The 18,145-nt window shown below is 45.7% G+C and overlaps 1 protein-coding gene across 1 annotated transcript; it reads left to right on the forward strand.

Moving 5' to 3' along the window:
* The first annotated feature begins 3,981 nt into the window (after window positions 1-3,981).
* LOC119172733 (G-protein coupled receptor moody) lies at window positions 3,982-17,056 on the forward strand. The gene is made up of 6 exons (XM_037423881.2): window positions 3,982-4,271; window positions 10,488-10,833; window positions 12,170-12,454; window positions 13,537-13,660; window positions 15,292-15,548; window positions 16,922-17,056. The coding sequence occupies exons 2-5, from the start codon at window positions 10,520-10,522 to the stop codon at window positions 15,517-15,519; spliced, it is 951 nt and encodes a 316-aa protein (XP_037279778.2). The 5' UTR covers window positions 3,982-4,271; window positions 10,488-10,519; the 3' UTR covers window positions 15,520-15,548; window positions 16,922-17,056.
* The last annotated feature ends 1,089 nt before the right edge of the window (window positions 17,057-18,145 follow it).

Here is an 18,145-nt window from a genome sequence, read left to right on the forward strand (position 1 = left end):
GAGACGGCTATACCATCGGTGAGTGTGGCACACTCTTTATGAGCCTGTTTGGCGTCACGTAGCACGTGAACTTATTACGAGCTGGCAGCTGACCAACAGTCCCTCGTATACAACCTAATGACACTAAGTCTGCCAGTACGAGAACCTCGTTAATGAATAAAGGAAACAAGAGCATACTTAAGGGTTCGTTTTTCTGTGTTTTGACAGAATATAATGAGATCTGCCAGACAATAATGCCAAGGAATCTATAGGGGAAGTTATTACACCCAATTGTAATGTAAATGTGAAGAAAGCTTATAAAGAGTGTGCCACACTCGCCGCCATGGCTACAGCTGACACTGACTGACACTCCCATGTTTGAATTCACATATAAACCCAATAAAGTGGCTGGCGGGATAGCCGCCATGGTAGCTCAGTGGTAGAGCATCGAACGCGTTATTCAAAGGTCGCAGGTTCCGTTCCTGCTCACGGCAAGTTATCTTTTCACCCAATTTTCTTCCTTCACATTTACATTTCAATTGGGTCTAATAACTTCCCCTATACATTTCTTGGCAATATTGTCTGTTAGATCTCATTATTTATTGTGTCGAAACACAGAAAAAGGAGCCCTTAAGCATACACTTATTTCCCTCTCTCTCTCTCTCACACACACACACACACACACACACACATATATATATATATATATATATATATATATATAATAAAGGACTAACAACTCTCATTGGTTTGGCACTGTATATATTCACTAATGTTCTTTGTCAAGCACATCACCGTGCGTTTCCTTTTAAACACGCTGAAATGAGAAAATGAGATATGCGCGTGGAAGTTATCTCCAGCTAGAATGACAAAATAAAACAAAATAGTGGTCAACCACAGGCAACATAGATTCACGTGCACACATTTGGTACTCATGGCAGCGATTTAAACTAGCTTTACTGCCACGAGTACTAAATACTGACGTGATGCTAGCATAGCCGGCTTTAATGTGTGCTATACACATTTTCAGAGAAAGGAAAAAAATTGCCCGCAGCATCCCTCGGGGGAACACTGAGGAGGATGCGGAGCATATAATTGGTTAACGGGGTGTTAAAGTGCGACTTACTTGGTTCGATGGCTGAATTGGTTAACGTGGTTGTGAAATGGGGTGTTAAGTTGCGACTTACTTGGGTCGATGGCTAAATTGGTTAACGTGGTTGTAGGAGGGGGTGTTAAATGAGTGAACACGTACACACGTATGCGAAAGGGCGGCGCTGGTCGAAGGGACGTCGATCATTGTGTTTGTGGATTCGTTGGAATTCATTTCACCACGACCTTGGACGTCGACGCGCCGTACAAACCAACCGACGAGCGGCAACTGAGCGAGCGAGCGCCGACCTTGAGTATATATACAGCGCGACGGCGCATGCACTGTCAGCTGTTGAATGTTCTCGAAGCGCGACGGCGCATGTGCGTCCACTGGAGAATCAGGAGAATTGTAGAATGTTCTCGAAGGGGAGAAGCCCGCACGGCACAGATGGTGGGTGACGGTGCATGCGCGCGTCAGCTGTCGAATGTTCGAGAAGGGGGAGAAGCGCAACGGCGCATGCGCGCGCGTCAGCTGCCGATGTTCTCGAAGCGCGACGGCGCATGTGCGCGCGTCAGCTGCCGATGTTCTCGAAGCGTGACGGCGCATGCGCGCTACATTATACAGCTAGCGAATGTTCGTGAAGAGGAGAAGCGCACGCGGTGTGTAGAGGAGGAAGGGTGCACAGATGGTGGAGGAGTGAAGCGCGCGCGGTGTGTAGAGGAGGAAGGGATGCACAGATGGTGGAAGAAGGAGGAGGAAGCTTGCGGACGGCGCCGCACTACAAGCCTCGAGTATTAGATGCTCCGCATCTAAAACACCGCCATGATGGGCTGTGCGCGGCAGTACAAAGGCTAAGGACGCAGCGTTACCAGTGCATTTTCGAGGGGACGCGTCAATTTGCACAGCCCAAGGAAAGCTATGGCGGCGCCCAGGGAGGCGTTTATGAAACGGTGAATAGCCTATATTCCCACATTTTTTTCTTATAACTTAGAAAAACATTTCGCGGATTGCACGTGTCAAATCCGTGATATGACTTTGACTCATGCCGTAGTGGTGAATTATGGGCACCTAATGTTTTTAATAATAACTGTTGGAGTATAACACCCCAGGATCTCAATATGATTATGAGAGACGCCATAATGGAGAACTGCCGAAATTTCGGCCACCTGAAGTTTTTTGATATGTCAGGTTTAACGTTCCAAAACCACCATATGATTATGAGAGACGCCGTAGTGGAGGGCTACGGAAATTTCGTATACCTGGGGCTCTTAACGTGCACCCAAATGTGAGCACACGGGCCTACAGCATTTTCGTCATCATCGAAAATGCATCCGCCGCAGCCGGGATTCGATCCCGCGACTTGCGGGTCAGCAGCCGAATGATTTAGCCACTAGACATCCGTGGTTAGTAACCTGGTCTTCTTTAACGTGCCCCTAACTTCCACCTAACTATAAAGGGTGCTATTTCACCTCATCCTCCTAAATATGCGATCGCCATGACAGAGATTTGAACTGGTGGCATGGGGCTTAGCAGGAAATAAGCTTTTTCCGTTTTCGTTGGTGTTGTGCGACGTAAACGCCTTCAAAAGCATCGAAAAAAAAATGCAACCTCAGTTTTTTTCCTCTTTTAATTGCAAAATATGCTAATGAGATTGCGTTATACGGTTGTCCATATTGTTCATCTATGAAATGTGAATAATGCGGGAGTAGCGCCTCGGACATATAGTCACATAGCACCTACGGTTGCGCTGCTGAGCACAAACTGAAGTGCACCTTTGGGAAATCTGGAAAATTAGTGCTGCAGGAGATTGAGTGCAGAATTAAATATATCAACACAATATCGCAAAAAGACAAAAGAATTCGTATACGTTTATACATCTAGGGACGCGATAAAAATGGCACGAGAATGATGTCAAGACACGCGTGGCTGTATGAATGCTTGGTTCAACTCCGATGTACCCAATCAAGTAATAATTAATTTCCTCACAAGTCATAAGAATTCTGTGGAACTCTAGCATTTCTGCATACCCAAAAAGCCTCATAATTACAGTAACAGCTGCAACAGCAACCCTAACAACCGCAACAGCAACAACACCAGAAACAACGACACCAACAACAGGCCAACAGAAACTACATAAATGACTTCCTATAGTGTCTCTGACTGTGGTGTCTGTCATCAGCATTATTATCATGTTGATAATATAGCCTGCTCTAACGTAGCCCCTTTTCATTACTTTCGTATATATATAAGTAAGCTAAGAACCATATCAGCAACAACCGCAACAACAACAATTCTCGATGGCTATGTGTCCCGACATAAGTACAAATAGCGACACGCCGACATCAAACAATTGCCGCCATTTTCGGCGCACCCTCCCACGTGGTGGTCCGCGCGGGGCCACCCATAAACGAACTTCCTGCGTTCAGTTTTCCCAGGCAGCTCATCCCCCTCCCCGTTCAATCTGACCCCGGCGTGCGGATGCGCTCCCAGTGGACGCAACAGACACCTACGACGGCCCCAGTATCAGGCTTTCTGTGCAACAATCCAGCAGACAATTTGTTTTATTTCTGTGTCGGACCAAGAATCGACAGAAACTACGACACCACAGCACATGACTCGGTAGCCACTGGTCTACAGCCGCAAGCCATGACCGCTGGCACGTTTGCAGCAACGCTTGAGGCATACAAGGCTGCTTTATCCCCACAGCTACGTCACCAGGGGAATACGTTGGACTTCGGAAGTCACCCGTAAAACCGTGTTTTATCCAGCAGTCACTGTGCGGAAGCAGGAAAAGTCTAGTAATTGCTCCACGTATGAGATTGCTGTGCTTTAACGGAAGCTAACCTCAGGCGCGGAGAAAAAGGCGCTGATCCAAGAGCATCATTTTCATTATTCGTCAAAGAAACCATGATCTTCCGATTGGAGCTTTTATCCACAGTGGTGACATATGGTGGATTTGTTCTCAAGCCGACGCAGTGTACCGCTGTGGTGTAAACACGACTTTCATCAGCTTGTGCGTTATGCGGACACTGAGGTCTTTCTGGCATTCAAGGCGCTCAAAAGGAGATATCGAAGGTATTGACTTGTGTTCATACATTTTTTCGTCATCGTTTGGAACACGCCGCCAGGGTCTATGAACTTAAACAAAGGACAAGCTGTGCCGTGAGGAATTCTACATCTCTTGCAAACTACCACAACAGATGTAAGTACAAAGTTTTGTGTTATCTTCTAACTTCGCACGTTGCGCACTTTCTGCAACAGCTCCGTTTTCGCAAGAACGCGGAAAATTCTTTTCTTACTTCTTTTATTCTGCATAACAAACGCGCAGCGTTTCTGCGTCATTTGTCGTTGTTCTAGAAAAAAGGCGTTGAACTTTAAAGTTTGACGGAAGCTCGTCTGGTCGGGATCATACGTGGTTTAAGGTAAAAAAAAAAAACCTGGAGGCACTGCGCCAACCCAAGTAAAAGTTTAAAAAGAAAAAAAACAGTGGTCGGTTTATTTTTAAACTTTCCGCGCAGTGCCTGCAGGGTTTTTACCTTCAACGAAAAAAGGCGTTGAACATAGTTGTCAACTATAAAAAAGAGAAAATGCTTGTAGATATAGGGCTCTCTAATTGAAGTAAGTGTGGGGCAAGATGCGTGTAAAATACTATTCCCGCTAGACTTATTCGTAATACAACATTTCTTGTCCATCCTGACGCTGATCTCGTCATTATTGAAGGTGGGCAGCCAATGGAAAAGAACGCTTACGAAAGAAGCTCTCTACAAATTTGGGGTTGGGGGCTGGAGGGTTGGGGGGTTGGGGGTGTAGTGATTCTTAAGTAGGAAAAATGAAAAGAAAAGTAAGCCTCAGCCCCACAATTGTCTGCGTCACAGTGTGGCACCTCAGCAGTAGCTGACAACCGAAAGGAAAAAAGAAGGGATCAAGTAAGACAGAGAGGGAGATAAGGTTTGAGAGAAAAGTAAAAGATTAGGAGACGATTAGAGAAATTCATGAATCCGCTCACCTCAGTCGGCGAGCGGTCGTCGAAGAGAGGACATCATGGATGAGACAACCATCAGCCATGAAAACCGCCGAGCATCTTTGCGAATTCTGCCTCCATGACTGCGTTCGAAATTCGGGCACAACTTCCCCCCCATTTCGTTCTTGGCCATTGGCTGACCGTCTTTGGAAGTGATATTCCAAGCGTCATGATTGTTAGAAACGTTGTCGTAAGAACAATTTCAGCCTGAGTGGCTTTTTCATGAATTCGGACCCCGCGGCTTTGAGCGGTGATGATAGAGGCCGGATTTATAGGCACTAAAAAATCGGGTTTTGGGGCGCCTAAGATAGGCAGGCAAAACAGAGCTTTGGCTCCCTGCATCCTAAATATAGGTACCTATATTTATCCCTATAGTATCCTAAATGTAGGGCCATTCTTCAAGTTCGAGCATTTAAAGCAGGCAAGAGAAATGCATGCACTGGTCGCTCACGATCTGGTCAGCTAAGATTTGCAACGCTAAGCTCTCCGGAAAGCGGTGATATTGCAGGCTGAACGCGGCTTGCTCTTCATCTCACGGCCGGACGCCCTAGCCCCAACGTAGAGGAGGCGACGTACAGCAAGGAATCATCCTGCGTACGTTCAAGTAGTACGTGACACTGCGAGCATTATTCGAAGCGACGTATGTAATTTGTGAAATTGTTTGTCTGAATAGAAGTATGAAGGCTGACAGAAATATTAAAACATACAAACAGAATTTCGTTTAGTTCGTATCGAGTGGGATGCTAGACTAAGCTGCCTCCATTTCGTCGGTGTTGGTGTTGTTGCCGTTCTCGAATCATGCCGGTGCCAGCCCAGACAATGCTTGTTTTGTTTTTGGTGCATCGTCTCTTAGAGCAGTTCCAGTGGTGTGACTCTGTGTATCGTGGTAAAGATACATGATCCATGCCAGCCTCTTCAAACGTGCGTGCATAGAGGAATAAATCCCACAGAAACAGGCAATAGGCTATATAAAATACAGAAAACGCCGAAACGACCTTGGCATGTCATTCGAATGTAACCTTGTGTGCGCATGACGTGTTGGTGCACCTGCATCGTGTGATCTACCAGCTCCGAGTTGCTCCTACACCGAAAAGGGCAGGGAAGGGATTTCGATTGTGAAGTCTACACCGGGCGTCGGCGGGCGAGTGGCAAATGTTCAAAGCGCACCTTCTCGCATCATGCTTTCGTGGCTTGTAATGAACCAATTAAGGAATTCTTTTGGTACAAAGCGGGGGCTTGCAACAATTTCTGGCGTCTAACTGAAGTTGCTCAAGTGACCTGGTGTGGAGCCCTAAGCAAAACAAAAACTACGTGTACATGTGATTTTTTTTAGACCAAGATCCTACCTTCCCCTGATGACACTCCACGGTTTCGCATTCATTCTCCATCGTCATGCGGCTGCATAGAATCACCCCTACTTGCGAAATGACGACATCAAGCGCTGCAGCAAACTGACGAACTGGAAAGCATTACGGTACCACTTAACAAACCAAAATAGTGAACTTACGACAGTTGAAAGCTTTACTGAATGTTTGCAGGATAAAACGAATAAATGTACAAAAAAAGTCCCCATTCCAAAAGTCCATGCTGCCATCTACGGAAAGTACGATCATCTAAGAGCCATCAGACGACAATCCGAAAGGGCTTATAGACGCAGTGGAAGTTTAGATGCATACAAAAATGCACAGAAAATCCACAGTGTAATGCGCAGACGACTAGAAAATTTAGGTAACGATGCTGGCGTGATTTTTGTGGCACGCTGTCTCCCCACACACCTGTTTCATAAATTTAGCTTGTAATTCAAGCATTTAGTGGCCCTATATCAGAGAGCTTCCCATTTCGTGCGCTTGCTGTAGCCTTGGACAAATGGGAAGTTCTAGCAGATGAATTCTGTCAACTTATCAGTAGGCCCGGGGCATCACAATGTGCTTTATTTGATAATTCTGTCGCGTTAGCCAGCCAGCAAATTAATGCTTGCTTTTGGGCCCAGCATCCTCAGCTAGACCCTGTATTTGCGTTAAGGGAGCTGCATTGTGCTATAGCATCATGTCGTCAAAAATCGGCCTCTGGACCAGACGGCATTACGCACAATATGCGAAAGAACCTTGGGTCAACGAGCGCAACCATTCTCTTAAATATTTGCAATAATCTATGGATGCAAGAAAATGTACCCGAGTCTTGGATGTTTGCTCGCATCATTCTGATCTTAAAACCGGCTAAGACGCCCTTGAGCCTTGAATTTTTCAACCCAATTAGTATGGCAAGCTGTTTATGTAAGGTAATGAAAAAAAATGATTGATGCGCGACTTCAATGGTGGTGCAACAGAACTGGTGTGTTCTCCAACTACTTAACAGGTTTTAGGAAACAGAGATGCACATTGGATGCAATACTGGACATAGTAACGTATGTGGAGCATGAACGTGCCTGTGGTAGTTTGACGGTCGCAGTGTTCTTAGACATCAAAAGGGCATTTAAAACAGTCAGTCACACATATGTTTTGCTAAGTATGTTGGAACGTGGACTGTCCGGCAGGTCTTTGCGGTGGATATCTATAAATTTTCATCAGGTCGCAAAATATCCATTCAGACGAGCGAAGGAAAGAGTGCGACACACGATGCCAGACAGGGAGTGCCACAAGGAAGCACACTCAGCCTTTTTTTTTTCAACTGTGTTATGGCTGATTTAGCTAAAAGACTGCCTTCTAGGTTAAAATATTCTTTATATGGAGATTATGTGTGCATTTGGGCATCTGGCACGGACGTTCGGCTAATTCAAATTGCATTGCAAGAGGGCATAAATATTATTAACCACTTTTTAAAAGAAAGAGGAATGGTTCTGTCGCACGCAAAGAAAGATGTATTGCCCTTCACCCGCAAAAAGTTAAAAATGCTTCAATCTCAATTTAGAAGGAGAACCAGTGATGACTGTGACACAGCATCGGTTTCTCGGAGTAATAATTGATAGGCAGCTATCATGGGCTCCTCACACAAAAAAACTCAAACACGAGGTGAATTTTCTAGTGAATATATTCCGCAGAATTGCCGAGACATCATGGGGCAGACCTGTATCATCCATGCTCACTGTTCACAATGTCTTAATACGACAAAAAATTGCATATTCTGCAGCACGGCCTTTCCCGCACTTTAGAGAGCGACATCAAAGACTATTAGCTAGGGGACTGCACGCCTGTCTATGTTTTCCACGAGCAACTTCCAGCAGCGTTGTCATAGCAGAGAGACTTGACAACCACCCTTTTCAGTCACGAGAACAATCAAAACATGCCACCATTTTTTTCGCTTACAGACGCAACACAAAAAAAACATCCATTGGCACTGGAGATTTTACAAAGGGATAAAAGCAATGCTCATGAAGGAATGCACAGTAATTTGTATATATTACCATGAACTGAATTTTGGAGCTCTGAAGTGTACTATCCTCCATGGCTCCTTACAATACCAAGCATTGAATTCTCAGTAGATGGCATTATGAGAAAGAGAGGCATGTTCATTCAAGCTGCTCAACAACAAGTGTTTTATCAGATACACATGTGGCATCTAGGGTACATACACGTTTGCACAGATGGCTCAAGTAATACGTCTTCAACATCAGAATTTATTATACCCCAGCTCAATATTCAGGAACCATTTAAATTTTGTCGCATGACGTCATCTACTACAGCTGAACTTTTCGCTATTCTGTATGCTATAAAGTTTATAAACTCGGCAGCAGACGCGAGAAAAAAAAAAGGTACTTTTGCGCGATTCACAGGCCGCTTGAAGATCACTCTCCAGTACAAACACGACAGCAATTTGTGATAGTATGAAATACGAAACGCTGAAAGAGCTCACCAAAGCAAGCTAGGCGCAACATGAGATTAAATTTTAGTGGATACCTGGTCATTGCAACATTCCTGGAAACACAGCTGTCGATGAAGCGGCACGAGAAACACATCGTAGAGATGTTACTGTTTATTTACCAATTTCGAAAAATGAATTGCATAGTAATATAAAGGCTAAAATAGTCAGAATAAGCAAAACTGCTTGGGAGATGCGCAGAATGTTCCGAGAGAAAGTATTATACCCAGTATACGATGACTGTAAGGTGAGTGGTTCTTTATAATCATTGGTGCATACATGTTTCACAGCTTTTGCAGAATTTCGCAAACTTTCATTCACTAAATGAGAATAGCTCTGAGTGAAAGGCTTCGTATTTACTGCGCAAATCAATGATGAACTCACTATATTTATACTGCAAGTTGCGTTTCTTCCCTCTTGGGTGTTTGAATAAGTGGCATGATGGGATTTTTTTTTCTACATCTCGTGCAGAAGACAATAGCTTCGAAAAACTGAATAAAAGTAAAATTAACGCTTGATGTCAACTCGTGGCAACTATAAGTTTAACCTTACTCACCTTTGGTGAAACTGCTCATGTTTATTTCCCGCCATGATTTATTCAACAGTTTTAAACGTACACCAAAGATCCAACACAGTACAGTGTGGTATCATATGGTGGCATACGATCAGCTCACAGATTTTGTAAGCGTCAGTCGATTCTGGTTCCTTTGTCAAGCCCACCATGGTGGTATTGTGGTTACAGGGTTCGGTTGCTCACTGAAAAGTTTAAAACGTTGCCAATCGACAGATGACTATGTCAGAAACCACAACGCTTTTATGAAACGCAGTTATAACAGCGTTTTTACCGTTATAATGTTTTTATTAGATTTCAGAGTGTTATTAGCTGCACCCTCTTAACAGTGCGCACTAAGACATTCACCGCTTCTTTCTAAATGAAAATATGTACCTACTTCACATCTGTTTTATTTGCTGTCGTTGTTTTAAGATTTCATTTTGTTTGTTGCCCCGGGCGGAAAGACGCGTTAACGATCTGCACACAGAGCGGCTTCATCTGATGCGATGGATATGCCTCACAACAAACAATCCTTGAAGCGGCTACTCCCACACTCGTATGCTATACCTCCGTACATTTACATATACCGATGATAGTTTCGTGCAGCTAGTAGTCTACCTGATGAATTGTACGGCTCAAACATTTACGACTCCAAAATATGTCGAATGAAATAGATCACTATAGGGGAAAATGCCGTAGGCCCGTGTGCTAAGATTTGGGCGCACGTTGAAGAACCCCAGGTGGTTGAAATTTCCGGAGCCCTACACTATGACATCTCTCATAATGTTATAAGTGGTTTTGGGACGTGAAAATCCACGCATCAATCAATCAATCAATCAATCAATCAATCAATCAAAATAGATCACTAGGCTAACTGACTAATAGACGCTGCATGTTTTCTTTTTTTTGTTTTAGTTGTCGCTCTTGTACGCACAGAACTTGAGGACGTAGCGTATCGAACAAGCCCGACGCCTGTTGGGAACTTGCAGAGACCCCGTCCCACCCTGACACGGAAGACGGAATGGAAGTGTCGTCCGCTGGAGGGGCCTTCGTGATAGCCGTCGCCGTCGCCGGCACGATGGGCAACGCACTCACGATTGCCGCGCTGCTACTGCGCATGCGCCGGGAACACAGCGGCAACGCGTCGTCCGTGTTTATTGTGAGCCTGTCGGCGGCCGACCTGTGTTTCTGCTCCCTGAACCTGCCCTTCGCGGCGTCCAGTCTGCTGCAAGGGGCTTGGACCCACGGTCCCCTGCTTTGTCGACTGGTGGCCGCTGGCCGGTACCTCAACGTTGGAGTCTCTCTCCTCTCCATTACAGCCATCGCCGTCAACAGGTGGGTGAACACATACAGTTTCCTATAAATACGCTAGAGGGAACTGTGGCGCTAGCGTCTATGGGATCTGCAACGCAGAGCGCTTCAGCGAGCGAGACACGGATTTGTCTAATCTTCGTTCTTTACGCTTCGTTTGACTTCGCGTGAGTTAGAGCCGCTGTCACAAGACGGCAATCAGCAAATGTTCAGTTGTTTAGGCTCACCAAACTAAATCTGGTCACGATATTGACAACAGTCAATTCTGTTATTCGAAAAAAAACACAGGAATAAACAAAGCCACAAGTGCGTTCGAATACCGAAAGAACGAAGACAATGCAAATCTGTGTACGAACCATCATTCTCATGGTACCTGAATGATCGCAGCGCCACAGTTCCCTCTAGTTATCTCTAGAAAACTCTATGGGTGAACAGAGCCACGGGAACATAAGCGCTATGTTTTTAAGAGTGCATAAATTTATTTACCCGTGCGCCGCAGGTCCAAAGCTTAACGAGTATTCAAATTTTCAGAAATAGAGGGCGTTCGGTGGCTGGGAAATTTATGGAAGTGTGTTATATTAGAAAAGAAGTGATTTTGCCAGTGATACTTTTGTGGTGTTTACAACAGAGAAATAAATTTTCACATTTGCTGTAGACAAAGATTATGACGATTTATGGCATGCTGGGTAGCATGCAAGCGTGCCGTTAGTAGTAACCCCAAGAGTGTTAAAAAGGCTCTAGAAAAGCCGCTCTTTCAGATTCAGCTATGACTGTATGTGTTCTTCTATGTCCCGTAGCGAACTAGCGCTTTGAAGTTTAGCATTAGGAACCAACCTCCCTATAGGAACAAATTGCCCGAATAACCATGTGTTATTAGACTTGACACGTTATAATTTCGAAGAACGCAATGCGAGAAAAAATTGTACGCATCCTTATCTGATTACTAAAAAACCTCGGTGATATGAGTCTTGCGGTGTGAACGAAAATATTAAGATATTATAGATTAGTATCACCTGAAAATATGTAAAATTAGCTTGCGACAAAAGAAACTTGGCGTACATTTTAATTTATTGTTCCTCGGAGCCGCATTAACGTCACAGGCAGCTCTGCATGGTTGGCGGTGTAGTTTTTACACGTCAACAACCATACTTGCACTCGTACATATACGTCCCGTGTGTCCGATGTAACTGATGACCCAGGTGAACTGTGACCCGCGACTAGTCGCCCCTTCCTAATATTTGTACGCTTTTTCACAAGACAGTAATGTACTGCGGCTAAAGTCATTAAAGGAGTGCTCTTAGCACATGATGGATGAATGCCCCCCCCTCATAAAAATGCCCCTAATAAACTTCCACTTCAGATACGTGCTTGTGGTGCGCCCATCGCTGTACGGCCGACTGTACGGGCGGGCAGGTATTTGGTGGATGGTGGCTGCCACGTGGCTCGCTCCCTGTTTACTGCTGGCCCCTACTCTGGCTGGCGTGTGGGGTCGCTTCGGGCCGGACCCGCGCAGTCCTGGATGCTCAGTGGTTGCGTCGGGCGGAAGGTCGCCCAAAGCATTCCTCTTCGTTGCCGCCTTCCTCGTGCCCTGTCTGGCGATTGTATACTGCTACGCCGCCATCTTCAGGCATGCTCGGAAGGCCAGGTTCGTGTTGGATTGCACAGCCAACCATTTGGACACTGTATAAATTGCCATTTCTGTTTTCTTTTTTTTTTGGGGGGGGGGAGGACTACTCGAGCAACATTTCCAAAAGGTTTGCCGAATAGTTAGACAAATCGCTTACTTTTAACGTTTTCTTTATTGCACAACATGGGACAACATGTTTTCAAGCAGAGCGCTGCAGTTGTTTTACAGTATCGTGCAATGACAACACAATACGATTATCTGCGTGCAACACACGACAGTTACATACAATAGGTTTAGAGTGCACAGTTTCATTTCCGAAAATATGAGTTCGGAAGATTAGACGTTTGCCGTTTTATGCACAGTCGATGTTCAAGTTGCACGAAAAAAGAAAAAAAAAATATGTTCAAACAAGGAGCATTCGTGTCCTGTACGAATAAAGTGCATAGTAAATCTTCAAGTATTACTGCACCTTTTCATGAGTCGTGATAAGAACGCCCAAAAAAGGATAGTTTTTGCAAGGAGTACGGGCAACAAGATATGGACATGTCGTTGGTTCAATTGTACATGTTTAAAGAGACACTAAAGAGCAAAACAATTTTTCGCGTACCCTTGCCGCGAGACGACTCTTAATAAGCGAGAAAAGGCGAGAAAAGACGCGAAAAGAAAACGTGGGTGGAGACTCCACCTTGAGATTGCCGCACCGAACACCATTACGTCATAAATTTTAAAGTCATCTACTGGGTGCTACGTAGCTTCTAGTTCATAAAACAGAAGTACATTGTCATCTGTAGGTGCCATACACCTATAGCATATATGAAGTTTCTGAAAATTCCATCGAGCCAACGTCACGTCAATACACAAAATACATTTTAAAATTTCTGACCTCACGCGCGGTGATTTCGGCGCGAGATCTAAAAATTAAATTCGAACCTCAATTTTATCGTCAAATAGTGAACTTATGCATGGTTGTGAAACACGTGGCATCTCAGCGTGCAGTTTGTCAATCTAAAGCAAGCTATTGTTTCTCTTAAGTGACCCTCTAACTTGTGGCGAAAGGTGTCGCTAGCTGACGCAAAGCTACGGTCACTGTCGCTACGCAGACTGCAAGTGGAGGCGCACGGTGAAGCCGCGCGTCGACGCCGGGACGAGTGGCGCATCACACGCATGGTGCTCGTCATCTTCCTGTCATTCCTCGCCTGTTATTTGCCCATCACCATCGTCAAGGTGAGACCTGCACTTTTCAAAGAACCGTTACGTGTGAACCAACTGGACTAGTTGTTTGGACGACTGCACGATGACAGGGCAGGAAACCTTTGGTCAGTTACACCGACAGAATTTTAAGACGTAGGCATTTAATGTCTCCTGCTCATGTCCATCCTTCCGTCCATGCCCTGGCACGGTGTCAGGTGGGCACCGGTGCGCGCCAACGAACGCGCCCCGGTGGTCTATACAATGCTCGCGTGGGTCTACATGTGCACAGCACTCGCGCTTCGTGAGCCTGGGGTTGCTGTGCCCAGCGTGCCCACTCATGCAAGGAAGGAGACTCGCGCATCGTGTTCCATTCTGACTGACTCCGTCTCACTGGGCCCAGGCGGCTCTGGGCACCAGCCTTCGCCGGACACACTTTGTAATTCACGAAGTGTCCTTTGATTTTTCAGCAGTGAATGTGTCCTTACTGGCTCCTTCGCCGGTGGTGTAACGCGCTGGTCACGCGGCCTTGGTGTGTGGCGGGAGTGAGGCTAAATGTGAGGCTCGGTAGGAAAGGGGGGGGGAGTGCCGAGAGAGAGAGAGTGAGAAGGCAATACCTGGCCGAGAAGGTGAAAGTGGATCTTGGTGAAAATGGGGGGTCCAAGAGGGACGAGTGTGAGCAACGCCGACTAAATTTCAAGGCCGAAAGGCTGCCGCAGTGACGTCAGAGGGTGGGGGCCCAGTTACGCCACGAACGTGGCGGAAAGCCTGCGTTTCGTTCACGTTTTAGGAGAACCAACGCTCCCGCTCTTGCAGCTGCTGCGGCTTGATTGGGCCGAATAAAAGATGTGGAAAAAAAAGTCTTACTGAGCATGCTCAGTTGGGCAACTGGGCCCCCAACCTCTGACGTCACTGCGGCAGCCCTTCGGCCTTGAAATTTAGTCGGCGTTCGTGTGAGACTTGGCGGAAAGTACGAACCAATGAAAGGCGCGTCTTCGTTGTCACTGTTTCATGTTGTTGTTTTTCCCTGCCCCAATTACTTAGTGTAAAACTGTATGTGGTAAATAAACACAATTCAAGAGCATAGACTAAGTTTAGGCTTAGCAGAAAGCTCGTCAGAACCTATCTGTATGCAATAAGTACGGCGGTAGAGTATAAAGGATGGTGTAAGTTCTTCGGGTGAGGCTCTGCGGAAAGCGTGCCAGAAATCGCCCGTTTGTAGGTCGCTCGATGAAGTACAAAGGAGAGGAACGCAATGCTGCCAACTCTAGGGAAATTTCCTTAGGGCTCCTTATGTTCTTATTTAGGGACGGCTTACTGCTCTTCCGTAGTTGAGTACCAAGTACACAAAATCGTTAAACTTTTTTTCTAAACACAGAGGGTCCATTCTTCAGGTGTTTGTTTTTCCAAGAATGACCAAAGCTGCTTGTATCCTGAGGAGGAAGCCGCACGACGTAGTCAACAGACAGCCAATGTGCTATACGTGAAGAGAGGCATTAGCTTCGCTGCATGTTTCTACGGCTTTCATTGAGTCGAAGTGGTTGAATTAGTTTTTTTTGTTTGCAAATTTCGCGCGTATATTTTCATTTAACCTCGAAGAAGGCCTTGAGTAGGACACCATAGTTCAAAGTGGCCCTGACAACACCGCGATGCTGGTTGCACCGCAGGTGGTGGACGCCGAGGTTCGACACCCAGCGGCACACTTGGGCAGCCAGCTGCTGCTCTACCTGAGCGCGTGCATCAACCCCATAATCTACGGAGTCACGAACCGCCAGTATCGACGGGCCTACATGCATCTTCTCGGCTCTGCAGCTGCTCTGTGCTGTTCCCAAACATCCTGCCCAGTGGAACAGAAGGACGGCAAGCAACACGACTCCCAACAGACCAGTCTTTGAACCACAAACCTGAAGGAATGCTTCGCCTGGTAATTATTTATTAGACTGGCCTAAAATCACACGTCGAACGCTGGAAAGCATCGAATCATGCTAAATTTTTAATGGTTACGAAGAGCACGATGGTAAGTGGACACAAGTCTTTTGCGGTTCAGCGGCAGCGATGTGCTCCGGCGCCCTTGTTTTCTGCTATACGGGACGAATGCACTTTCTTCTACCTTTACGTGCCTGTACTGCAACAAACGCTCGTCAGTTTGGAGCTAGGTGTTTGAACAAACGAAATAGTTTAAGACGTTAGCGTGTCGTTGTATTATATGAATTTAGTACTATGTCCATAAGAACGCGGCCAGATTACAGCGACTACTAATATGAAAACTTATCAAGTCACCTATCTTTGAAGGCATAGAGTAATAATAATAATTGGTGAGGTTTAGTGTACCGAATGAATTCCTGGGGTCGTTACATACTGCAAGCGTGTGCAAGATTCCTGTATGCGAAGCAGCGCGAAAAACGAGGAGACAGTAAGAAACACACCGGAAAGAGGGCTGAACTGAAGTGTTCACGGTAGCGCAAGTGCAGACACTCTAGAGACGTTCGTTGAGAGCAGGCCAAAGGCAGCGTTTCTCTGAGTAACCCAATATGCCTCCATGTTTCCGACCATAGAATGCGGCAAAGACTCGTGGCATGTCGTCGAGATGGCTGGAAGAGGCCCACAATCTGGATTAGCGGCCTGGGAAGGTATATGGACTTCTCGATGGCGTGCGTCTGCGTCGAGCGTTGCACCAGAAGGGTAGATCACACAGAAAGTTCCAGGATGGTACACAAAAGAGCTCCAAGTGAAAGAAATGAACTTAAAACGTGTATGGTTTCGCACTCGTTGGCTTGCATAGATGAAGCTACATTAAGAAGCTAGAAGCAATGCACATTTAATGCAAAACTCTTGGTAGGCAGCCCCAGATATACATATTTGGAAAGTAAATAACTAGGACTCAGAAATATATATGCTTACTTCCCTAGGAAGGTCGCTTGAAGCAATACAGCTTAAGAGGAAGCGAATGTGTTGCGTTAAAAAACACAGAATATCACCGAGACATCTGCAAGAAAGGAATTGTTGTAGGAAAAGTTGTAGTTGTGAATGTGGTACTTAGACGCGGTTCTCTGTTAGCACTTAGCTATAGAGGTCTTCATATGAGCAGGAGGGTATAGCTTGACCCCTCGGTGAAAATAGCCTAATACAGCTTCGAAGACAATTTTTAATCAGCAATGTCCCAGAGTGTGTGCATCGCACAGCCGGTTTGTACTTCTCACGTGCGAATGCTTGGTTCGGTCGAACAAAAGCTTAAAGCAAGTCTTCTTTATAGTGACAGTGAACGCAATTAAGATGTACATTTCCTTTTCTTTTCAGCGAAGCTGCGGACAGAACTGTGCTGCAAGCGGCTTCGAAATTCGGCATTTGGTCGACTCTGAGTGGCATAAACTTTCGCGAGGTGGACTCGTTATTTACAGTGCGTCACTGTGAAGCCCGACGGCTGCCGTCGCGTACCGGCAGCATCTAGTCCAAACATTGTGCTGTACTCCTGCTCCACCCTTCTGAGAAAAGTGTCACCGTTTTGGTGCGTGTAGTGCCAAAATATTGATTGAATACTGAGATTCCTGCGGTGAAAAAGTGAGCCAGGAAGGTCTCAGCGAGTCTCATATCCGCTACCTCAACAAATGAACAGTTTATATTGCTAGCCTTTTTTTTTTATGTAGTCGTAAGTGAGACACTTGCTGCCACGCGTAAGTAGTGAAGATTGAGATATTGCTCGATATAAAAGAAACTGCACGCCGCGATCAAACTTGTGCTGCACAGTGCCACCTCACGCATTGCGTGGTTGGACGAAACGAACTGAAGGTAAGAATAGAAAACAAGCTTTATGCGATCACTTGTCTTCCGACATCTGTACTCAACGGGAGACATTTGTCGTCAACGCTACATATGTATAGAGCATTGACCACACTGCCAAGTAAAGAATGTGTCACCCTTTCTACTGTAAACGGAATGTTGAGATTGTGTTTAAATGCTCTTTTTTCTGTTCTTTTATGTTCTGTCCTTGTGTTGATGTGTTTTTTTCTGTTCTTCTCGCTTGATTATGTTATACTTTACATGGTGGTTTTGTGTTCCTTTCTTGTGTTCATCTTACGTGTTTCATGATTGCTTATTTTCTGTCCTATCATCTCTATTTTACAGTATTTATACTGTTAGCACCTCCAAGCGCAGTGTTTTTATCTCCTCGACGCTCACATTTTGATGTCGATTAGTTGGCACTGACCGGCAAATAGGCCTTTTTTAGGCGATTAGCTCGCGCATGCGAAGCGGCGGTTACGTGACGTCTGCCACATTTTTGGGGGGTCTAGTCGCAGGGCGGTGAAAGGTGCGAGCTGTGTGGCACCTGGCGTCTCAGGCTTGCAAATTATTCCGACAAAAACAAAGCCCCCTAGGTTCCTACCCAATTACTATCTACAGCTTCGGAGACCAAAGACCCCGAAGCTGTTTCGAAATCGGCGATCTCCATTGGAGAGCACTGTTCGGACTATAGAAAAGTTTTCGGCGCTTTAGGGTGGGGACATGGGCGGCATTTACTTTGGC

The sequence above is a fragment of the Rhipicephalus microplus genome, chromosome 4, assembly GCF_043290135.1.
Source record: "Rhipicephalus microplus isolate Deutch F79 chromosome 4, USDA_Rmic, whole genome shotgun sequence".
NCBI lineage: Eukaryota > Metazoa > Arthropoda > Arachnida > Ixodida > Ixodidae > Rhipicephalus > Rhipicephalus microplus.